This window comes from Zingiber officinale, chromosome 2A (assembly GCF_018446385.1).
Source record: "Zingiber officinale cultivar Zhangliang chromosome 2A, Zo_v1.1, whole genome shotgun sequence".
Classification (NCBI taxonomy): domain Eukaryota; kingdom Viridiplantae; phylum Streptophyta; class Magnoliopsida; order Zingiberales; family Zingiberaceae; genus Zingiber; species Zingiber officinale.
The window spans coordinates 69,376,656-69,402,302 of NC_055988.1; the positions used below are offsets into that span (position 1 = coordinate 69,376,656).

General features: G+C 39.4%; 1 protein-coding gene across 1 annotated transcript; it reads right to left on the bottom strand.

Moving 5' to 3' along the window:
• Positions 1 to 23,034: 23,034 nt before the first annotated feature.
• LOC122039693 (leucine-rich repeat-containing protein 74B-like) lies at positions 23,035 to 23,866 on the bottom strand. The gene is made up of 3 exons (XM_042599174.1): positions 23,766 to 23,866; positions 23,581 to 23,664; positions 23,035 to 23,463 (listed from the first exon to the last, which is right to left on the bottom strand). Exons 1-3 carry the CDS (start codon positions 23,844 to 23,846, stop codon positions 23,377 to 23,379), a joined length of 252 nt encoding a protein of 83 aa, XP_042455108.1. The 5' UTR covers positions 23,847 to 23,866; the 3' UTR covers positions 23,035 to 23,376.
• Between the last annotated feature and the right edge of the window lie 1,781 nt (positions 23,867 to 25,647).

The following is a 25,647-nucleotide window of genomic DNA, read 5'->3' on the forward strand; positions in this document are numbered from 1 at the left end:
GTCTTCTTCCGAGATATACAGAACAAGCTAGGGTATTTAAGAAACGAGCTGCTCAATATACTATGGTGGGGGAGCAATTATATAAAAGGGCTTTTTCCAGACCTTTGCTCAAGTGTGTAGGCACAGAAGACACAATTTATTTTACAGGAGGTGCATCAAGACTCTTGTGGTAGTCATATAGGAGGAAGATCTTTGGCTCGTAAAATCCTCCTAGCGGGATATTTCTGGCCTACTCTACATGAAGATGCCGCTAAATTGGTAAAAACTTGTATTTCTTGTCAAAAGCATCAGAATATATTACATCACCCTACCCAGTTATTAAGAACCTCTATAGTCACGTGTCCCTTTGATCAATGGGGTATGGACATAGTGGGTCCATTTCCTATGGCTGCTACACAGAGGAGGTTCTTGTTGGTGGCTGTGGATTATTTCTCTAAATGGGTGGAAGCAGAACCACTTGCTAGAATTACAGAAGACGCGGTCATTAAATTCTTATGGAAAAATATAATCTGCAGGTTTGGCATTCCTCATAAGTTGGTCTCTGATAATGGAAGGCAGTTTCAAGGTGATAGAATCCTAGACTGGTGTCAAAGTTATGGGATTACCCAGGCCTTCACCTCTGTAGCTTACCCGCAGAGTAATGGTCAAGCAGAAGTAACTAATAGGGAGATTATTAGAGGACTAAAAACTAAGCTAGATCATGTCGGAGGTAGCTGGGTAGACGAGTTACCCAGTGTTCTCTGGGCATATCGTACTACGCCTCGTGAAGCTACAGGAATCACTCCTTTCCAATTAGTCTATGGAGGAGAAGTAGTAATCCCCATTGAGGTAGGAGTAGAGTCTGACAGAAGACAATTGTATGATGAGGATAATAGAGACCGACGACTTATGGAGCTGGACTTAATTGAGGAAATAAGGGATAAAGCTGCTACTCGTCTTATATCATATCGATAAAGGATGAGACAGAATTATAACAAAAGGGTCATCCCCAGATTCTTCCAAGCAGGGAATTTGGTATGGAAACGAGTTAAGCCTGTGGGAGATGTCAGCAAGTTGGCACCACAATAGGGAGGGCCTTATAAAGTGATAGAAAAGCTCGCGTCAGGCTCATACTATCTCCAAGATGCCGAAGGAAGAATGTTGGAACGCCCTTGGAGTGCTAATCATTTGCAACCCTATCGAGCCTGATTTGATCATATTACTTTAAATATGTTCACAGTTATTGGAATTCCCAGGCGAATTGAGATACTTGCAGTTTATGTACTTTGTTTCTTTGATGAAAGTCAAGAAAGATAAATATTGACACGGGAAATAAATATGGTTCATACAAATTGATAAATATCAGGAGAAGCCTCCTTTCTATTTTTTCAAGCAGTAAAATAAGGGGAAATCATAAAGGCCTATTCAGCTCCCCTCAAGGAATTACAGGCCAACACGAGGTTAGCCCAAGTATTATACTTTCGTACAGATCAAAGTTGATCGAGAAAATCCTATGAAGTAACTTGGTCGGGCCTTCATAGGAAGACTCGGAGACTATAAACCAAAGTCGATCGGGAAGATTCTATGAAGTAACCCGACGGGCCTTCATAGGAAAAATCGGAGACTATAAACCAAGACAGATCAAAGTCGATCGAGAAAATCCTATGAAGTAACCCGGTCGGGCCTTCATAGGAAGACTCGGAGACTATAAACCAAAGTCGATCGAGAAAATCCTATGAAGTAACCTGGTCGGGCCTTCATAGGAAGACTCGGAGACTATAAACCAAAGTCGATCGGGAAGATTCTATGAAGTAACCCAACGAGCCTTCATAGGAAAAATCGGTGACTATAAACCAAGACAGATCAAAGTCGATCGAGAAAATCCTATGAAGTAACCCGGTCGGGCCTTCATAGGAAGACTCGGAGATTATAAACCAAAGTCGATCGGGAAGATTCTATGAAGTAACCCGACGTGCCTTCATAGGAAAAACCGGAGACTATAAACCAAGACAGATCAAAGTCGATCGAGAAAATCCTATGAAGTAACCCGGTCGGGCCTTCATAGGAAGACTCGGAGACTATAAACCAAAGTCGATCGGGAAGAGTCTATTAAGTAACCCGACGGGCCTTCATAGGAAAAACCGGAGACTATAAACCAAGACAGATCAAAGTCGATCGAGAAAATCCTATGAAGTAACCCGGTCGGGCCTTCATAGGAAGACTCGGAGACTATAAACCAAAGTCGATCGAGAAAATCCTATGAAGTAACCCGGTCGGGCCTTCATAGGAAGACTCGGAGACTATAAACCAAAGTCGATCGAGAAAATCCTATGAAGTAACCTGGATGGGCCTTCATAGGAAAAACCGGAGACTATAAACCAAGACAGATCAAAGTCGATCGGGAAAATTCTATGAAGTAACCCGGATGGGCCTTCATAGGAAGACTCGGAGACTATAAACCAAAGTCGATCGGGAAAATCCTATGAAGCAAACCGGACAGGCCTTCATAGGAGAAACCGGAGACTATAAACCAATATGAAGCAGAATCATCGGGAAATTATATGAAATACATCAGATGAGTCTTCACAAAAGAGATCAAAGATTCTAAACCCATGCCAGACATAAATAATCAGAGAATCTCCTGGCTTCGAAGCCTAATTTCGAGAGGGGATTCCATAGAGGAGCCTAGATATGTGAAAGTGAAAGTCTTTTACTCAAAAGTCGTCCGGGATATTATACTCATATCGAAGACCAATAGTTTTATACAATTTCATATTCAGTCTCAACTGAGATTATTCATCCTCGGGTAGATACAAAGCACGCGGGAGGTTACCTAAAAAAGAATCCATCAAGATGAGGCTCTGCTTTGAAGGATGAACAAGGAATTTTTTAATAAAGCTTATATTCAGCAAGCAATAGCATTCCAAAAGGGGTATTCTCAAACTAGCATGAAGAAGAAGCAAGTAAGTGTTAAAGTTTTCTTACACCTTGCAAGTACTTAATTACTCAGTACCAACTGCATCTTTTTTCCCATTGTCAATTCTTACTTTACAAGTTTTTATGAATACATTCTTTAAACATTTGGAAAAGGGCCTTTCAAATTCGAGGGTAGTTCTTCATTAAGCCTGCGGCGATTTATGAAAGAAAGGGGAGGTTCCCTGGGTAGATATCCACCCTCTTTTAGTTGTTGAATAACCCCCGATACGGAATGATTTAGCGCACCCACTATCCTGTGAACAAATTCCCGAGCGAATGCTGGTGACTTTAAGTAAGCTTGCCGCCATTCTTCCCATCGACTCTTTTCCTGCTCTTTATAACTCTGGAAATCAGCTCGCAGTTTTGTGTTTTGTTCTTTTAAAACATCCTTCTCCGATCTTAGCTGCTCCAAATCCTTCTGGAGCAATGATAATTCGTTATCTTGAGCTTTCCTTAGCTCTTGTTCCTGTAGAATAGTGAAATCATGAGAAGCCAGGTCCTGAGCATGGTCAGAAAGACAGGCATTATGAAGCTTCTCTACTTTCTCTAAAATGAGACTTTTCTGAGAAGCATCTAAGAGAGCTTTCTCTTTTAAAGCGATCTCCAATCGAAGACCGGAATCTAGTCGATCCACCTGAAATTCTAAGGTTTTTCTAGCCAGCTCTTTATCTTTTAATAGTTGCTGGCACTCTTCCAACTCTTGTTTTAGGATTCCCAGCTGTTGATCCTGTAAAGCCACCTTCTCTTGCAATTGAGTCAGGTCACTAGTAGAAGAAGGAGATGCGGCCCTCAATGTTTCCAATTGAGTTTTTAACTTCTGGTTCTCCTGATCTTTAGCTACGAGTAGCTGGTCAATTTGTAAACTTGAGGCAGGTAACTAAACAAAAAGGTAGGGTAATTAGGAATCAGTAGACAAAATTGATAGCATATAACCAGAAATGCTTACCGCTACTGTCTGGCGACTATGACGATTAGCTCGATGAGGAAGACTAAGGCCCCTTAACTGCTCTTGGCCTTGTGACCAAGAGTAAGCTAATAAGCCCTGTAATTGTAACGAGCCATAGCTGGATGGTTCAGAGGGTCTTCCCAATTGAGAAGGAAGACCCAAAGCCTGTCTGAACAAAGGTCGGGGAATGGAGGACATAGGAGGTAAAGAAGTAGAAGAAGACGCGATAGAAGGAAATGAAGAAATAAGAGGAGCAGAGAAAGAAGTAGATGGAATTGATGGTAAGACATGGGAGGGGCATTCAATAGCTGAAGGACTAATACTTGGAGAGGATCTCCGACAAGGCGTCCGTTTGGCCCGAGACCTGGAAGCCAAGGGGGGCAAGGCCAATGCCAAGGATGTAGAAGGCACAGGAGAGATAGCGGCCATCTCAGAGGCAGAAGCAGGAGAAGCTGAAACAATAGAAGAAGAAGAGATAAGCAAACCGGGCCTCATCATTCGAAGAATAGGATTGGAGATGATATGGGTGGGAGTCATCGGTGCCTTACCTCTCTCAAAAGAAATAGGCGCCGGAACAAGAGGAGTTTGCACAAAAGTACCGAAGAAATCACCAAAGGGAGAATCCTTGGTGAGATTTGGCTTTTTAACTAAAGTAACAAAAGGCTCTTCTTCTTCCTCTTCCATGAGTGCAACACCCTCTGCTTGTCGTTCTTCTTCGGAAAGCAAGCCCAAGGTAGAGGGTTTGGGATCGGATTGGCGAGCTAATAACCATTGTTCTCCAAGATTATTGATAAAGGACTTGGTCATAACAGAATTCCTGTACATAAAAGATGGAAGAATAGCATCGGCTGAAAAACAGAGGATAAACATCATTATTATAGAGACATACTAATCAACAAAGGCGAAATAAAATAATTGTACTCACCAAAGGAACTATCCAAAGGAGTGTTAATGTTGCCTATCTCGAAGGGAAACATTAAGCCCTCTTCAATTAGATGTGGCAAACTGAATTTCGCTCCTCGTAGTTTAGGTAACGCAGAAGCAACAGAGGGATCATTGAGGAGACCTTGAGTGTCAGGAAGCGAGGGCAGGTCATGTATCCATTAATTAGGAAATGGAGGAGGAGAGGGAAGATGCATATAAAAAATTTTTTTATACCATTCACCCTGTGGGGGAATGCGATTAAACAGAATGGCCTTGGGATGAGACTGAAACTTAAAAACTCCAACATCTACCCGACGAGGGATGAAGAAGTGATGGAAAAGACGTGGAGAAAGGGGGAAATCTAACAGTTTGGATACTCCAATGAAGCATACTAGAATGGAAAAGGATTGAGGGACGAACTGATTGAGCGGGATAGCAAAATACCGGCTAACCTCACAAAAGAAAGGGTGAAGGGGGAATCTGAAACCCTGCAAGACTTGGTCCCTGAAGATGGAGATACATCCTAAGGGAGGAAGGTGGGGACCTTCATGAGGAGCAGGGCGGACAATGTAAGAGGGAAAACCATAGGTTGCCTGTAAGTCCACTTCTTCTGTATCTGTGAGGTCGGAAGAACACGAGAGGAACCATGCCGGAGAAGAAACCGCCATGAAGAGAAGGGGTTAGAGAACTGAGAAGCGAAAAGATGGACGGAGGGAAGCAGAAGAAGACTCCGTAAACCCTTGTCCATTTTCTAGTCCTGTGCTAAAACCTCTAAACAGAAGAGAAGAAAGGGAAAAGGAAGATAAAAGGTGCTCAGAATGTCAATCGTCATAAAAGGTAATAATATCATAGAATAAAATCAAGGGAAAGAGATGAAGTCAAATAAACTTCCTCGGAAAAGGTGTAAAGTTTCCTTAGAAGTAATTTTTGAAGAAGCTTAAGGAGGACAAAGCCAGAATTAGTATTTTTAAACATGGGATCAAAGCATGGGTGTAGAATAATATAGATTGAGCATCAGATATTGACCAATAGATAACACTGGGTTAAATCGAACCATCTTGATAAATCGGCCGGGACAACAGTAACCCAGATCCGCTGACTAAAGACTCTGTATAAACCATCACATAGGAGGTACCCATGAAATCTGACAAGGAGGAGAATCGGTCGATTAAGATAAATCGACCAATATTGGAAGTCCCATCGAAATATCGGACGATACTTATATATCAACCGGGTTATTGAAGAGTGAGTCATAGGGAGAGATTGAGCATTGAAAAGCCAAGTAACATTTGGTACATTTGCATGAAACCGACAAATTTTCTAAAGATAAAGTAAGATTAGCAATCCAGAGATACCATTCAGAAACACATAAGTTTGTCGGAGGATCATGGCAAAGTCTCGATCCCCCTTCTTTACAATAATCAAAAATTAAGTTAGAGTTAGTTTTGGGTACAAATCAGGAGGTCTTTTTTCAATGAGTCTGCGATGGTTCAGGAAATTGGGAGGAGGAACGCGCGATAAGTAACCCTCCTCTTCCAATTGTCGAATTGCTCCTTTAGCCCCTGCAGTAAAAGCGGACAAAATGGATCTCACAATCGGGCGATTGAATTCATTAGACTCGATCATGGCGGTGGCTCGTTCTTTGTAACGAACATCTTCGTGCTCCTTATAAACCACTAACGCCATCTGAGAGGTTTTCAGTTCATTTTCCCTAGCAGTGACTTCGGCTTTTGTTACATCAAGGGAATTGTTCAGAGATGTCACCTTGTTTTCTTTTAGTTGCAAGGCCTTCAACTTTTCGCTTAATTCTGCTTCATAATTCTCTTTTAGTTCACCAAGTTTTGAGGTCAGCTCTTGATTGAGGTTCGTAACCAATCTGAATCGGGCTTCAAGGCTCTCAATTTGAGTTTCAAATTGCTTCTTGGCGGTAGCAGAAAACTCGGTAGAAGACAATTCGATAACTTGCTGTCGCAACCCCTTGTTCTCTGATTTCAATTTCTCGTTCTCAGTGTACAGATTGTGCAATAGTCGGGAGAAACCCATGTTCTCTAGCCACCGCTGGGAGCATATTCAAAATCGTATGACGATACTTCATAAACAGAAAGCAGGAGTATGTAAACATACCTTATTCTCTTTATTAGAAAAGCGGTCAATCGCTTCAGGAATGGAAAGCCCCTCAAAAAGAGGACGCACCTCATCCCAGGAACTAGCGAAGGAACCCCCCAGTAATACGAGGAGAACAGGAATGTTAGAAGAGCCAGTTGAGAAGGAAGAAGTAGGGATAGATGGTGGAGCAAAAACCAAGTAAGAAGAAGGCGAAGAGGGTAGAGATCCTGAAGTCGGAATAGACAAAGGAAAAGTAAAAGAAACGTCACCAGAAGTACTAGTTTTAGGAAAAGGAGAGGTAGGAAAATTCAAGGAAGGATAAAGTTCTGCTAATGTCGGCTCATTGGAAAGGCCAGTTGACACAAAATCTTCTGAAGTAAGCTCATCAGCAGAAAGAACGAGCCTCCTTTTTGGAGGAGGAGCCCTGGTTAGCTTGCGTCCCGGACGCTTGCCCGCAGAAATCTCAGTTATGGGTTTATCAGAGCTACCAGGGGATGTAAGCTCGATAAGAGTAATAGTGGCAGATGGGGAGACAATAACAGCTGTAGGAGACGTAATAGCGAGAGCAGGATCAGGGAGGATCTGCGCAGCAGGATCCCTAGAAGAACCTCCTGGAGTCTCATGAAGCCCAGAAGAGCTAGGTATTTCGGCTAAGGGAGCCGGCTCTTCAATTGACGGTGGAGGGGCAATAGCGGCCAGAAATTCGGCCTCCTTGGCGCGAAGCAATTCTTCTTCCACGCGTATTTCTTCGTCAATCAAAGCATCATAAAAACTCTCCACTGTATAGAACAGAGAAATAATTTAGCCAGTTATAAGCAAAGAGAAAGGAACAAGACGTTACCTAAGGAAATGTGAGTATCGGGTTTGACGGGGCTTAAACCAAATAGATATAGAAGCTCGACCTTCAACCATTTCGGGATCGAAAGCCGGTGACCTAATAACTTCTCACAATAAATAGGAAAAGTAGGAAGGAGATGAAACTCTCTAACATCGGGTAAGGGAGGCAAGAAAGATTTCCAAGCATGAGACCAAGGAATAGGTCCCGGAAACTTTAAAAAGAAAAAACGAGATTTCCAGGCTTTGAGAGACGATGGCATATCTCCAAAAAGGACCATTTTAGTTCTCGTCTGGAATAAGAAGACACCAGGTTCCGAGAGCTTGGGGTAGGAAAACATGAAGAAATTTTGAGGAGTAGGAGGAATATCTCGTAGACGAAACAACATATAAGTACCGCATAGATAACGAAATGCATTAGGAGCAAATTGTTGCATAGGAATATCAAAATATCGACTTATTTCAATTAAGAAAGGAGGAATGGGGAACCTTAAGCCCCCTATCAACTGGTCCCTGAAAAAAGTCACGCAGTTATCAGGGGGATGATGAGGTCGATCATTCGGTGTTGGGAGTATGATTTTATATTCCTTAGGAATTTCATATTGACGACGGATGGATAATCTAGCATTCTTATCAAAGATAGAAGACATATGGACATACCAAGGAGCAATTGCTTCTTCAGCCATGGACAAAGGTATGGGCTAGAGCAATAATGGACTACTTACTGAAGACAAGAAAAGGGATCGTCATGAAACGGCGAGCACGAGGACTGGTTGAAGACAGCAATAGGAAAAGAACTCTAGAGAAGGAAAAAGGAAGGATGAGGTTTAAAGAGGAGACGTAAGGTTTAGGGTTTGAGAAACGCAAGACGGTCGTCAGATTAGGACGTTGGTAGCTTAGCAGACGCTGAGGATCGCAATAGAAAGGCAAAAGGCCTATGTGACGTGGTGATCAGAAAAGGCATGTGTCAGGTCATCATAAAAAAAGGGGGGCATTTATATCAGACGTGATGAATCGGATCGCGATGGGGTTGGTAGTGCTTCGAACATTCTCTCACCTGAGGGAAAGCCAATCACCTATTAGAAAATTTTGAAAGAAGACGTGATCGACTGGGCCTAATAAAATAGAAAGGACAGAACTTTTTGACTATATCCAGACTAAAGACAAGAATATTTTAAGAGAAAGTTTAGAAGAGGGACAAATGTTAATCTGTCCATGCAGAATATGACTTAGTATTTATTGAAAATATTTTTATTAACGAGGGCAATTGTGGTTATGTTGGATAAATATGATATTGACTTCAGTCAATAATACAACATCAGTTGATATAACATTGGTTATAATATTAAACTATACTAATAGTTAAGATAACCTTAGCTATGATAAATGATACATAAGATACATGAAGAAATGATGAACACAACACCACATTGTAAATGATAGAGGGATTTAATAAAAGCCTTTGATTAGATACAAAAATTTGTCTTTACACTTAGAATCTGATCAAATACATAGCGTCACATTTCCTCAGGAACAGCAAACCTCAAATAGATAACAAATATTACAAGCATAAACTCTTAGGGCAGGCAGAAAATTTTAGTTCCACTGGATTCAAACATACCATGGAGCAAAGAGGGAAATAGCCCACTTCGTCCGAACTTGTCAAGGCTCATAAGAGGCAATATTTTGCCCGGGACGAAGAAAGCAACAAAAGAAAGAGAGCTCAAGGGCAATGAAAGAGGGGACATTGATTCATTCCATAATGGAAAAGTAAATATAGAAACCACTTCCCCTCTCAAGCCGTATGAGCTCAGCAAGTGGAGCAACCAATCTTAGCCCAAGAGTATCATGTGCTGTGCCCTTCACACAACACCCATGCGTCATTTGGCTGCCCCTCTATAAGTAGTAAAAATTTCTCTAAAGTCTCTTGAGTCCTTTAGAGCACCAGCATCTTTGGATACAAAATATGAACCGTGAAGCTTCATCTCTTAAGACGATCCCTTGAACCCCTGAAGTAGCCGGAGCAAAAATCCCAATAACCTCATATATAGATCTCACCTGGTTCAACAAGAGTTGCCTCCAAAAAGGAGGATCCACGACCATGGCCTTAGCAACAAAAAGTGGCAAGGAAGAAAAAGAACTGAGAAAGGTTGTGGGTAAAGAGAAGGTTGTAGCTCTATTTAAAGAAGAAAAGGCTCACCAGATTGCTATACTTAATTTATTGGGAGAGTGGCACACAAAATCTGTGAGGTCATTTCAAAATCTGGAGCAGAGTCATGGGTAGGAAAAGACAAGATCATACTTATGTCTAGTCAGTCGTCTACACTTCCTTCGACTAGACTTGAAGGGAAGGCTAGTGATATGGGTTAGGTTTGGCGGGTCTTCAGATGAGGAAAGAAAAGGAAGAAAGAGTCAAAGGAGGAAGGCCAATAACGGCCGAAACGTACTTTCAGAACAAAGGTAGGTCAATATCGGTCGATACATGCCTGCCGAGCGAGGGTAGGCCAATATCGGCCGATAAATACCTTCCAAATGAAGGCAGGCCAATATCGGTAGATACATACCTGCCGAACGAAGGCAGGCCAATATCGGTCGATACATGCTTGTCGTATGGAGGTAAGTTAATAACAACCGATGCACAACCCAGAGCAAAGATAAACCAATATCGGCCGATACATGCTTGCCGAACGAAGGTAGGCCAATATCGGCCGATAAATACCTTCCAAGCGAAGGTACGGCAATATCGGTAGATACATGCCTGCCGTATAAAGGTAAATCAATATCGGTCGATACGTGCCTTCTGAGCAAAGGTAGGCCAATATCGGTCGATACATGCCTGCCGTATAAAGGTAAATCAATATCGGTCGATATGTGCCTTTCGAGCGAAGGTAGGCCAATAGCGGCCGATACATGATTGCCGTGTGAAGGTAAGCCAATAAAGACCGATACATACTCTATAGCAAAGATAGACCAATATCGGCCAAAAGGGTTAATGAATACCTCAGAAACATGTTAGATAGAATATTATTTTGACACAATAAAGATACAAATAGAAGTCACATGAAGAAGAATCATACATGAATATACCGAATGGAATAATTCATGATAGAGAATATATATTTTGGCGGGAAATATGCTTTCAAGTTGTCTTGCAGACACTAAACGACAAAGAAGGTACATCTGGGGTACAAAAAAGATTCCTTAAAAATCATCTTCCTCAAGTACACAGCTGATGTCATAACGAACTCTAACAAACCGGGGTCCACTTCATGACTACGGAGGTTATATGAAGTGGTATAAAAGGGGGAATCCTCTCCGTTGGCTAAAAAAGGTTCACATCTCTAATTCTGGGGCTACTGTTCATCTTCTTTCTTCTTCCTTCCTCGGCAACAAGAGAGATCACTAACTTGAGCATCGGAGGGCCTAGCCAGGGATTCCACCCCGGTCTTAGGTCACTGACGATAGTGTTGGTTAGTCTCTTGTGCGCAGGGAGCCTCGGGAGCTTGAAGGTTCGGCTTTCTCCTATTTGGACGGGGATTTCTTCCTACTTATCAGATTTCCTTCGGTGACTCGGGTTTTCTTCCGATCCGCTTTGGGTTTCTCGGGTCGAGGTTTCACCGGCATTATTCTTCGTCATTGAAGTGGGTCTCTGTTAGTTAGTGCCCTAGAGCCAATCATTTGATGATTGTATGGACTCATTGTATCATATTCTTATATATTAATAAAGGCATTTGTTTGGTTATTATACTTATTTGTATTAGTGCCAAATAGATTAAGTATAATAGCGTCCTTGAGTAGAAGGTTCATACCTATATCAATTGATTTGTTGAATCGATAGTGAGATGATATAGGGAACACTACTCTAAATCATTCCTAGTCGAGTATTAACATTCAGGGACAATGTTAATGCAATAAGACTAGCATGTAGGTCAGCTCGATGACTTGATCGTGGTCTTGGATATAGAGATATCAAGCTGACACATGGGTATACATTGGAGAATGTATACTGAATGACCCGTCATGAGAAAGTATCATGGATCGTTATATGAGTGTCATATACTTTCTCATGTGGCTATTAGTATGACTATTAGTCCTTAGACCTGAAGTCACCATGGACCCCTACATAAGGAGTTATGTACTTTGATTTCGTCAAACATCACCCGTAACTGGGTGGACTATAAAGGCGATTACTGGGTATATAACGAATTATGCAGAGGGATGTGAGTGATGTAGATGGGATCTATCCCTCCCATATGATGGGAGCGACATCGGTATTCTTGATAGAGTGAGACCACTAAGTGCATGGCCATGCCCAAATGAGTCAACATTAGATGTTGAGCTCATTTGATTGAGTGAGTCTACTTGGAGTTCAGGATTTAGATTGATCAGAGGATGACACGGTCTATGCCTCACATTGATCAATCTAGATGTCTAGGATAGAAGGACACTTGTCATATTTTGTGAGGAGTCACAATTAGTAGTCACAAGGTGATGTCGGATCTCGACATTCTTGTAACTTGGGTAGTAATGATGTGTTGCTAGATACTGCTCATTACTTATGCTCCTAAATGGGTTTAGGGCATTGCCAACGTTACAAGAACCTATAGGGTCACACACTTAGGACAATTAGATGGAGATTAGGTTCATATGATGAACCAAGAGGATTAGATTCATTTGATGAATCAAATTGGATTAAGAGTAATCCTAATTGGGCTAACTTGAGTTAGACTCAAGTTGATTCATGTATTTAATGAGTCTAATTTAGATTATGACTCATTAGATCAATTTAATTTAATGAATTAGATTCATTATATTAAGTTGGCTTGAATCAAATGGTTAGATTAGATCAACCATGAGAGAGATTGAGTCAAGTTTGACTTGACTAGAGAGGAAGAGGTAGAATTAAGTTTGACTTGACTCTTTGCCACATCATGAGTGAGGTGGCGAGATGTGGACCAATGGTGTTGCTCCACATCATCATGGTTTGCCACCTCATGGAGGTTACAAGCCTCCATTGCATTTAATGTGGCCGGCTACATTAAATGAGTGTAGGTTACTCATTTGCCACATCATTAGTGAGGTGGCAAGAGGTGGACCAATGGTAATGGTCCACATCTTCATGGTGTGCCACCTCATGGGAGTTACAAGACACCTCTTAATGGCCTCCACTTAATTGTAATTAAGTGGAAATGGGGGTTACACAACCAAATGTGGCCGGCCACTTTAGTGAAGGGGAATGAAATGAATTTTTCATTCAAGCCTCATTCACTCTTTTCTTCTTCCTCAAGCTCTCCCTCTCCCTCTCCTCCTTGCTTGGCCGAATCTTACCAAGGTGCTAGCACACCTTTGTGTGAGGTTTTCTCCACCTACGTGTCCGTGTGGATACTTCTAGAGGACCGACGCTTGACGGTCTAGAGATCCGGCAATTCCTTGGACGAGCGGGAACGCGAAAGGGCACGCTTCAAGGTATACTTCTTAACACATAGATCTAGGAGTAGATCTAGATATTTAAAAACTCGTACTCGTAATTTTCGTTCTGTTTTCCTTGCACGGATCTACGGCTTTGGGTGATTCGGGGTTTCCGCGACGTGAAAAGCGGTTTTCACGGTCCGAAAAACCCAACAGTCTCCTTCTTCCGGATCTCCTTCACGGTCAGCTTCTCAGACAGGATCAGCGGCATTGAGCATGAAGAATAGAGTATTGAGCATGTATTTTCCTTCATGTTGTTACCCTAATGGTTTCTATTACTAATAGATTTAATAATAGAAGAATGATTTTCCATGCTAGATGAATGCTAGATGAATGTTACAGAAGCTCTTATTATGTTTAATTTCTGTTTAAAGTGTTCGGAGTTGCAATTAATGTTGCATAATTCAGTTTTAAGGTTGTGCTGGATTCTTGCTTGTTTGCTACCGCGAATTACAAAGAAAGGAAGCAAATAGTATAGTTTAAGCATGTGATTAGATGGTTCCTTTTTGTTAGATTTGCAGATTTAGTTTAGTTTATGTAGCCTTGTATTAATTCAGATTAATGTGGCTGGTAAGGTTTAGATTTTTCCTTGCTGTGCATTATGTTTTCATGTATGCAAATTTGGATTGGCACGTCATGAGTTTTATGCCTTAGTTTGGGTGCATGTGTTATAAACAGATAGTTTAGTTTTAGTTCTTAAAGTATGCAAATTTTTATGTTTTACAGTTTTAGTTTTGTTTAGCATTGCAGTTCTTGATTAAAACATGCAATTTAATATAGTGCAGATCTTTTTATAAGTATTGTACTCAAGATTTTTATAAGTATTGTTTGAAGATTTTGATAAGTGTTGCATGCAGAACTCCAATCTTAGAACAGATTTTTATTAAGCTTATATGCAGATTTTTGTTAAACATTTTAGTTTTAAAGAAGCATTCTTTTGTTAGAAGTATTAACAAGTATAAGAAAGATAAAGAAAAGAAAGAAAAAGGCCAAGACCTTAAGTAGATCCCAAAGCCAAGACTTTAGGGATTTTGGCACACAAGGTGCTTATTAGAATGCCAAGGCATTATATATTAGAAGTATTAAAAGATAACAAGTATTTTACTTTTATCAGTGGCACTGTACTGGACTCTCAGTAGTCTTTTGGCTGGGCTCCCATAATCGGTCCCTAGGTTTAGATAACCTAGTATGCAAGACTCTCAGTAGTCCTTGGGCTGGGCTCCCATAGTCGGTCCCTAGGTTTAGATAACCTAGTAAACCCTACTAGATTCGGGACCGCTATCTCGGGTCTAGTTAGGGATGCACGCATAGCAAGTACAGTTGCCAGGCCCAAGAAGAAGTTGATTATTATTTTGAAGTATTATAAGTATAAGTTTTTGAACAAGTAAAATGAGTTTTACATAAACATAAAGTATCAAAGATTAAGTTTAGAACAAATGAAATAAGTTTCATATAGTTCTAAAAATCAGTAAGTTTAGTTCTTTATTTTACCATGTTTATCTAGTGGATAAGTAGTTTTCATGTTTACCTATTAGATGAGCAGCATAATTAGCTATTAGAATTACATGAGTAGATTCCTTAGCTTTTCTTTGCTATTAGTTTGACATGAGCAGTTATGTTTATACTTTATTTCTTTTTAGAGCATATAGTTTCTAGTTCTTTTCGTATACATGCACATTCGTGATTTTGTGAGTTAGATAGCGCTTATTAAGCAAATTTTGCTTATAGATTGTATTTCCTCTTACTGCAGATAAAGGAAGGCGACAAGGTGGCGCAGATGATGTGTGATGCTAGGACTATGGAAGCCTTGGGATTAGGAAAGAAGTTTTAATTTTAGTTTCCGCATTTTAGTTATTGTAAACATTTGAGTTGTATTTTAAGTTCATGTCATTTGAGATTATTCTGTTTAGATTGCATGTAGGATGAGTTCAGTTTAGTAAGTAGATATTTGTGTGTTTGATACTTATTTAACTGCGTGGGTGTTTGATAAATGTTCCAGCCGCCTGTGGCTGATGTATACTATGCTTGTATCTTGGTTTATAGTCATCGGTACAAGGGAGACTCTGCCGAAATTTTTCGGTAGGGTTTCCATGTGATTTTTAATCATACCGGTTAAGTACAGTTAGTAGTTAAGTAACGGTCACTCTTAGGTAGTAGTAGTAATAAGAAGGGTGGTCGTTATATCTTGTTGCTAGAGAAATGGTGTAGAAAGACTTTCTTGAAGTCCTTGAATTTTCGAATAGATTTTTCTGGTAATCTCTTGAACCAGCGCTGTGCAGCTCCTCCGAGGGTAGTGAGAAACATCCGACACTTCACTCCATCAGAGAATTGTTGTAATAATGCTACGTTCTCAAATTTCAACAGATGAGCTTCTGGATCTATTGTTCCAGTATATTCCCCGATCTGTAGGTTTTGATACCGCTTAGGAAGCGGATCATCCAGTACACTTTGAGAGAATGGGGAGATGACCTTCTCAGGCGAGCTATCACTAGTTATCATTTTGATCTTACGCTTTTCTTTATCGGGTGCTTCACCAGAGGATTCTTGGAACACATGCCTTCTACACCCCTTCTCCATAGGAGTGCGAAGGAAGGCTCGGGGACGCCTCGTCAGAGAAACAGCAGTTGGAGGAAAATACGCATGTTCCTCTTCTTCTAGTTCCTTTCCTTTCCGCTGCTCAGTAGTTGATATTGCCGGATTATGAGCTGTTGGTAAAGTAGCTCTAGTATGAGCTTGAAGTTGTTGTTGTTGTTGCTCCAAGGCTTTCTGGACATGGGAGTTGATGAGAAAATCCAAATCCTCTCGACTGATAGTAAGTAGGTTTGATTTTCCAGCCTCTTCCATCATGTAGTCTCAGATTCAGGTGAGATTCCCACAAACGGCGCCAAATTTGATCCTGTCTGAGAAGCTGGACAAGATGGGGAGCCGGGAGAAGAAACCCACTGCTGATGGATAATAGTGCTGCTAGCGAAGAATAATGCCTAGAGAATACCGATCCGAGAAACCCAAAGCGGATCGGGAAGAATAAAGTCACCAAACGCTTCTTACAAAGATCCCATGCCGAGAAAGAAATCCAATCGAAGAACAACCCCGCTCCAGAGCTTCCAGGACCTCCTGCGCACAAGAGATCAGCCAACACTATCGTCAGTGACCTAAGACCGGGGTGGGAATCCCTGGCTAGGCCCTCCGACGCTCAAGTCAGTGATCTCTCTTAGTGTGGAAGAAAGAGGAGGATGATGAACAGTAGCTGGAAATTAGGGTTATGAATGTGTGCAATGATATGAACTTGTCAACTTACCTTGCCAACGGAGAGGATTCCCCCTTTTATACCACTTCATATAACCTCCGTAGTCATGAAGTGGACCCCGGTTTGTTAGAGTTTGTTATGAGATGACGTTATCTGTGTACTTGTGGTGAATTACTTTTTAAGGAATTTTTTTTGTACCCCAGATGTACCTTCTTTGTCGTTTAGCACCTGCAAAATAATATAAAAACACATTTCCCGTCAAAATATTTTCTGTCATATATTTACATATTATAAATATCTCTATCATTTCACCACTTCTGCTGTAATTAATTCCATCTACCAATATTCCTTATATCTATCGAAGTCAATGTATTCTCTCAAGTGTTTTTCTCAGTCGTGGGTCAATCGACCGGTCTTAGCTTTCTTTCTGGGAGGTATATTTCGGTCGATATAGACTTATCTCTTATATGCTGGTCGACATTAGCCTAGCTCCGCCCCAGCGATATGTCCCGGCCGATATTAACCTAGATCTGCTTAGGAGGTATGTCTCGGCCGATATTTGCCTAACTCCATCCCAGCGGTATGTCCCGGCCGATATTAGCCTAGCTCTGCTTAGGAAGTATGTCTTGGCCGATATTAGCCTAATTCCGCCCAGTGGTATGTCCCGGCCGATATTAGCCTAACTCTGCCTAGGAAGTATTTCTCACCCAATATTAGCCTAGCTCCGCCCTAGCAATATGTCCCGGCCGATATTAACCTAGATCTACTTAGGAGGTATGTCTCGGCCGATATTAGCCTAACTCCATCCCAACGGTATGTCCCGGCTGATATTAGCCTAGCTCTGTTTAGGAAGTATGTCTCGGCCGATATTAGCCTAATTCGGCCCCAGTAGCCTAACTCTGCCTAGGAAGTATTTCTCACCCAATATTAGCCTAGCTCCACCCCAGTGATATGTCCCGACCGATATTAACCTAGATCTGCTTAGGAGGTATGTCTCGGCCGATATTAACCTGGCTCTGCTTAGGAAGTATGTCTCGGCCGATATTAGCCTATCTCCTTCCTGAAGGTATGCCCCGGCCGATATTACCCTACCTTCATCATGGAGGCATGTCCCGACCGATATTAGCCTATCTTTCTTGCTTTTCTTTCTTCCTTTTCTTTCCTCATCGGGAGACCCACAAAACCTAACCTATATCAGACACCAAGATGAGCTTTTCATGAGTGGATTTAAGGCTTCATTGAGGCTATGACAGGGACCTAGAGGAGAAATTAGTTTTGGCCTTTCGACGAGCTTGAGTATCCCGTGTTCGCCCTCAACAGACAACTCAAGTTCATCAATAATAACTCATTCCACTAGAGAGTTATTATTGCACTACCGCACCAATCCCAAATTACATTATAGGCTCCTTCTTATCATGAGTGTGTTAGTCTCCCTGTGTTTAAGATATCGAATGTCCACTAATTAATTGAGTTACTGACAACTCATTTTAATTAATATCTTAGTCCAAGAGTAGTACCACTCAACCTTATTGTCATGTCGGACTAAGTCCACCTGCAGAGTTTAATATGACAATTCTTATGAGCTCCTCTTGGGGACATTCTCAACCTAGATGACTAGGACACAGCTTCCTTCTTTAATCAACAGCACACAGTATAAGTAATATTATTTCTCAACTTATCGGGCCTATTGATTTATCGAGCTAAATCTCACCCTTTGATAAGTTAAAGAAATAAATACTAAATATATATGCTTGTTATTATATTAGTATTAAGAGCACACACTTCCATAATAACTAAGGTCTAGTTTTTTTATTAAGTCAGTATAAAAATAACTTACCTAAAATGGTTTTACTCAATACACTTAGAGTATACTAGTGTAATTTATTAGTCAAGATAAACTAATACCTAATTACACTACGACTATTCCAATGGTTTGTTCCTTTCTGTCTTAGTCATGAGCAACTGTTTATAATTTATAAAGAATTGATAACATGATCTTCTGTGTGTGACACTACACATCATGTTATCTACAATATAAATTAATTGAACAACTACACTTAACAAATAAATGTAGACATTTGACCAATGTGATTCTTTTATTTCAAAAATAAATGTTTACAAAAGCTCGGCTTTTAGTATATAATCTAACAATCTCCCACTTATATTAAAAGTCTAAGTTGTCATATCTGCTGCCATACATCTAATTCCCATCCCCTCCACATGTCGATCAAAAGCTTTCATCGGAAGGGCCTTAGTGAAAGGATCTGCCAGGTTATCTGCTGATGAAATCTTGGTAACAACTTCTCCTCGCTTGACGATGTCTCATATCAGGTGGTACTTGTGCTCTATATGTTTACTTACCTTATGGGCTCGTGGTTCCTTCGAGTTTACAACATCACCGCTATTATCACAATAAATTGTGATGATTTTGGGCAAACCAGGAATCACATCTAAGTCCATTAGGAAGTTCCTGAGCCATACAACTTCTTTGGTTGCCTCAGAGGCTGCCACATACTCAGCTTCCATGGTTGAGTCTGAAACACATTTCTGCTTAACACTCCTCCATGCAATGGCTCCACCTCATAAAGTAAACACATAGCCTGACGTAGACTTACTATTGTCCCTATCTGATTGGAAGTCTGAATCCGTGTAACCCACAGGGAGCAAATCAGTCTGCTTAGTAAACTAGCATATAATCTCTAGTCCTTCTAAGGTACTTCAATATATGTTTTATAGTTGTCCAATGTCCTTGTCCAGGGTTACTCTGATATCTGCTAACCATGCCCACGACAAAACAGATATCAGGTCTCGTACATAGCATTGCATATATTAGGTTACCCATAGCCGAAGCATAAGGAACTGCCTTCATGTCCTCTATCTCCTTTAATGTCTTCGGAGACGTTTCTTTAGATAAAGCTATTCCATGCCTAAAAGGTAAGAAACCTTTCTTGGAGTTCTGCATGCTAAAATGAGCAAGGATTGTATCTATATATGAAGCTTGAGACAGGCACAACATCCTTTTCTTGCGATCCCTTATGACTTTGATCCCAAGAATGTGTGCACATTCTCCTAAGTCCTTCATATTGAATTGTTTGGACAACCATACCCTTACGTCCAATAACACTTTGACATTGTTGCCAATTAACAAAATGTCATCTACATATAGTACAAGAAATACCACCACATTTTCGTTACACTTCTTGTATACACAAGACTCATCCGGACACTGAATAAATCCATATGACTGGATTACTTCATTAAACTGGATGTTCCAAGATCTTGAAGCTTGTTTCAGTCCATAAATGTAACGATTGAGCTTGCACACTAGATGCTCTTTGTCTTTTTCAATGAACCCTTCTGGTTGCTTCATATGGATGTTTTTTTCAAGATTTCCATTAAGGAAAGCTGTATTGACATCCATTTGTCAAATCTCATAATCTAAATGAGCGGCTATGAATAAGAGTATCAGGATAGACTTTAGCATGGCTACCGGCGAAAAAGTCTCCTCATAATCGATTCCCTCTTTCTGAGTATACCCTTTCGCAACAAGCTTTGCTATGAAGGTTTCTACCTTCCCGTTTGCCCCTCTTTTCCTTTTGTAGATCCACTTGCATCCAAAGGCTTTTACACCATCTGGTGGTTCTACAAGCTCCCAGACCTTATTAGAATATATAGACTCTATTTCAGAATTCATTGCCTTTTGCCAAGATATTGCGTCTATATCTTGGAGTGCTTCATCATATGTCCGGGGATTAGGTTCATGTTTACCCTGGATCAAGTCCGAAGACTCTCCCAAAAACATGAATCTCTCTGGTTGCCTCACAACCCTCCCACTATGATAAGACACTGTCTGCGATTGTGTATCATGTGTGACACATGTTGCAGTCTCTTGTGGTACTTAATCTTGTACTGTTGGTACTGAAGTAGACGTGCCCTCTCTTATTTCTTCAAGAACAATTTTACTTTTGGGCTTGTGGTCCATTATATAGTCTTCTTCTAAAAACTAGGCATTGGTGCTAACAATGACCTTTTAGTCTTTAGGACTATAAAATAAAACCACCTTTCGTTCCTCTAGGATAACCCACAAACACACGAACTTTTGTACGAGATTGTAACTTATCAGCATCTGCTTTCAGCACATGTGCTGGACTATCCCAAAAATGAATATGTCTTAGACTAGGTTTTTACCCATTCCATAATTTTGTGGGAGTAGAGGGTACTGATTTAGAAGGTACTAAGTTCAGAATGTGCGTTGCTATTTCCAGAGCGTATTCCAAAACGAATTTGGTAATTCTGAATAACTTATTATCGATCTAACCATCTCCATAAGAGTCCTATTCCTTCGTTCTGCCACACCATTCTGTTGGGGTGTACCAGGTGCGAAGAACTGGGATTGAATCACGGCCTCTGATAAGTAATTCCTAAACTCTCCTATGAGGTATTCGCCACCACGATTAGACCGTAGTGTTTTGATACTTTTACCAAGACGTTTCTCCACATCAACCTTGTACTCTTTAAACTTATCAAAGCACTCAGACTTGTGGTGCATCAAGTAAATGTATCCGTATCTCAAATAATCGTCTATAAAAGAGATAAAGTATTCGAAACAACCTCTTGCCTGGATAGACATAGGACCACACAAATCAGAATAAACCAGTTCTAACACATCTTTGGCTCTATAGCTCTTGGCCTTAAAAGGTCTCTTGGTCATTTTACCTTCCAAGCAAGGTTCACAAGTTGGAAAATTTTCCAACTCTAATGAACCCAAGAGTCCATCGGCTATATGTCTTTGAATCCTACTTAAGTTAATATAACCAAGCCTTAGATGCCAAAGATATGTTTGGTTCATTTCCGAAGGTCCTTTTCTCTTATTAGAGTTAGAAGATGTATTATTAATTTCCATTTGTTGCCTTGAGGGAGAAATTAGATTTAAAGTATATAAATTACCAACCAATACACCAGAACAGATAATAACCCTATTTCTCTTTATAACCATATTATTATTGAAAGGAACAGAATATCCATCCAAATACAGTTTAGAAATTGAAATTAAATTTTTTCTAAAACTGGATACATAAAGACAATTTCTTAAAATCAAACTTCTATTCCTATCAAAAGATAAGTAGACATCTCCCACTGCAACAGCCGCCACCTTAGTAGCATTGCCCATATAGACAGTTATCTCTCCTTCAAATAGTCGTCGGGTTTCTGGAACCCCTACAAAGAGTTGCAGACATGATCAGTGGCTCCCGCATCTACACACCAGGTGCTAGTAGATAACACCACTAAATATGTTTCAACTACTAGAGAATGAGATATACCTTTATTGTTCTGATTCCTACAAGGACAGTCCGCCTTCCAATGCCCTAACTGCTTGCAGATGAAGCACTCACCCTTCGGCTTCTTCATTCCAGCTTTTGGTCCAGTTCCTAGAGGTTTATTCACCTTCTTTGCTGAAACAACCTGCACTACAACAAAAACCTTCATAGACATCAGTTTTCCACCGGTGTCTATTTCATTTTCGACCGATGTCTATGAAGCCGATGTTAAAAGTCTGCCATTTTAAACATCGGGTTAAAACCGGTGTAATATCACTTAACGACACCGGTCTTCGAATCGGTTATTAACCGGTGTAGTATCACTTAATGACACCGTTTCATCAACGATGTAAAACCGATGTAATATTGTATGTTAATAACACCAGTTTTGGCAGCGGTAAATGACCGATGTAATATTAGTTAATAACACCGGTTTTGCAGCGGTGGAAAACCGATGTAATATGTATATTTTTTAACAGCACAAATTTGATTTCCGAAACAATGAAAAACTGACAATAATAAAAAAAAATACATAAATATTCACAAATTATACAAATATTCTTCATTCAACAGTATCCATAAAATACACAAATATTCACAAATTATATAAATAATCTTCTTATAACAATATCCATAAAATACCCAAACATTCTTTTTACATCAAAAGCTAGCTAATATATATCAAAATCAAGGTAGAACATTCTTTTAATAACACATCAAGGTAGAACCACACTTCAAATGTAATCTAGTATGTATTCATCCCACTCGAACCGCACTTCATCAATTTCAACTCTGGAGTACTTGAGATTTGTAAACTGTAAAAACACATAAATAATATATTATTAAACCAAGGCTAAAAATCATAGTTGAAAAAGTAGTAAGAGCACCAGGTAACAAGATGACTAATTGGAATGCTTAAAAAGAAAAACATTCATCATTTATCTCAACCACATCATATAGTGATAGATCTATCATTCCTGGGAACTTAATATAATCCAAACCAAAAATTTTAATCTAACTACATAAACAGCAATTTAATCTTTCAAATTCAATTCATTAGTAGTCGGCCCAAATGACATAATTGTTTACCACTAAGAGTACATGAAAAGTAAATAAATTCACTTTTAGTTTGCAAATAATAAATTCACTTTTATCACTGAGAGTACATGGAAAGTAAATAAATTCCTCAGCAGCAATAAAGATGAGTAACATCAATTCATTTATATGATTTCCAATGAGATATATATATGCACCTTAGATGATAATTTATGTTTCAGAAGTGAAGCAACAGAGCATAAAGCAACAATAGTCAATAACCACACCGCATCGCCAATGTCATTCATGTAAAGATTCAGCCATAGCAAGGACTTAGTTTTCTTAACAAACTCAGCGATGCTAAAGGCGCCTTTGGGACCAATCTCATTGTTGCCAATATCTAGAAGTGTTATTTTTCCTAAACAAGAAGAAATATAGTTTTACATAATTGCTGAGAAGTAGTACAATCAATAAATACTGGAAAGCCAACAGATCTGATGAAGAAATTAAATCTGCAAGAAAGAACTGCATGGATAGAAAATCTAAGTGTGTGTAAGTCTTATTAGCTTGAGATGTATAGATCGAATTGCCTTATTCTCAACTAGTGCTCCAGCAAGACTTGCAAAACCCTATAAAATTTCACATGGAAATAAGGTGTAAGGAGTAAGGACACCAGAAACAAAGTGTAAAAGATCTAGGAATTTCATAAAAAAAACATGAAAGATTGCCCAAGAATAAGGTCATACAGAATATTCAATCATATTATTGTTAAGTTCCAGTACACGTAAAGTTTGATTTTCTTTCAGCATATCTGCAATAACCCTTGCACCCTACATAACATATTTAGCATTCAGACTTTACCAGAATCAAGAATCATTTTCTTCCTCAAGAAACAAACAACCGGAACTTGCAACAAGTAAAATTAAACAACCTCATCTCCAATACCTGAACTGTTTAGTTGGAGTTCCTGAATACATCCATTTACCTTCAAAATATCTGAAAGACGCTGCATAGGAAATTTCCACAATCTCAACATCTAATGAAAGAAATAGGAATAATGTAAAGTAAAATAACATGTCCAGAAACTTCTTGGTCAATGAGAAAAATTATTAAGCAAATAGATAATTTCTTACAACTGTTTCTTTCTAACCTTGCCCGATGGATTTCGTTCATCGCACGGCCACTGCCAGAGTTTATGCACTACATTGGAACCAAGTGCTAGTAAACTGCATCCAGAATTGGTGTATATCAATCTCACAACCTTGCTCACTGCTAATGTTGAATCGGGCAAACGCAAAGTTTTAAGATGCCCAACATTCACAATCTCAGTTAGCTTCCAGCTTCTGATTCTTTCAGTTTCTTCAGGAATTCTTGGCTTGACATCAGCAACTCTAGTACTATCCACAACAGCTTGCAGATTTTGCTCATGTCATATAAAATTTTGTAAACACAATATTCACTTTGAGTAGTTGCTGAATATTACCTTCACATTGGAATTAGATTGTTTAGAAACACTATGTGAAACCTCAAGCATCCTTAAAACCCGTTGTCCATCAGCATTTGCCAAGATTTTAATTCCATTATCACTAGTCGTAACAGCAAGTAATGAACCATCTTTCTTGAATCTCAGTTGAGGAAATGCCTGGCATGGAGAAATAAGAGTTCACTATGTGAAAATCGATAATAGACTTCAGATATTATCCGAAGTAATAGGTAGATATTTACCGAAGTAGACGCACGTGAAGTAAAGGGTTATTTTTTTACTTTGGCACATGATTACCGAAGTCTATCACCGGTTCAAAACCGGTTCAAAATCGGACCGGTTTCGAAGTAAAAAACCCTTATTACTTCATCAAGACCAGTAAAATTACCGAAGTAGTTGATGATATATTACTGCAGAAGTAACATTGTCTAACGAAGTTTAAAGAAGTTATGACTTCACAATTGTTTATATTATGGTGTAGTAAATAGTTAATATTACTTCTGCATATTTTAGCTTGATCGAAGTAATTGTTATTGTAATACTTCATCGTAGTATGGAAGTAGGAAAGCATATTTTACTACACTTCAACAATTTACGTTACCGCAGTAATACATACGAACGACTTCAACAATTTTAATCAGTGACAAAGTAAATAGTTTCTTTAACTACGACAATATTTAAATATACCGAAGTCTTATGTATTGTATTACTTCATCATTTTTATTTATAGTATTGAAGTAGTTGACTATATTTTACTACAATACAAATTTAATTGACAAAAGTGTATATCATAATATTTTGCTATAACACAATAATTTTCATCACCAAAATTGAACAAATATATCACAAATATCTGTCAAATACAATTCAAAAGTGTATTCATAAAAGAAATGTTTAAGCATAACCCAAAAACTTTTGTATCCATAAATCTCTAAATACAATCTAAACTTTATATCATAGCCTACACTTAGGCACCCACATAGAAATAGACAAATTCGCTCCATTCACTTCTGACTTCATCATACTGAGATTGATTGTAATACTGTTTGTTTTTTGATGCTGCAAACTGAATCATTAACAAAAATTTGAGGATCAATGAAAAATAACTTAATATTTTATAAAGAAAATATTTCATAAAGAAGAAATTCACCTTTCTCTCCAATTGTGGATATTCATCTAAGACTATCTCTTTCATGTACCGCATCATACAATATCCACATTCAACACCACCATTTTGTTTAAGATTACCCTAATGAAATTGAAAATGTCATGCAAGAAGTCACAATCCAAATAATAAGAATTATTAATTGATGTCTAAATACATAGTCAC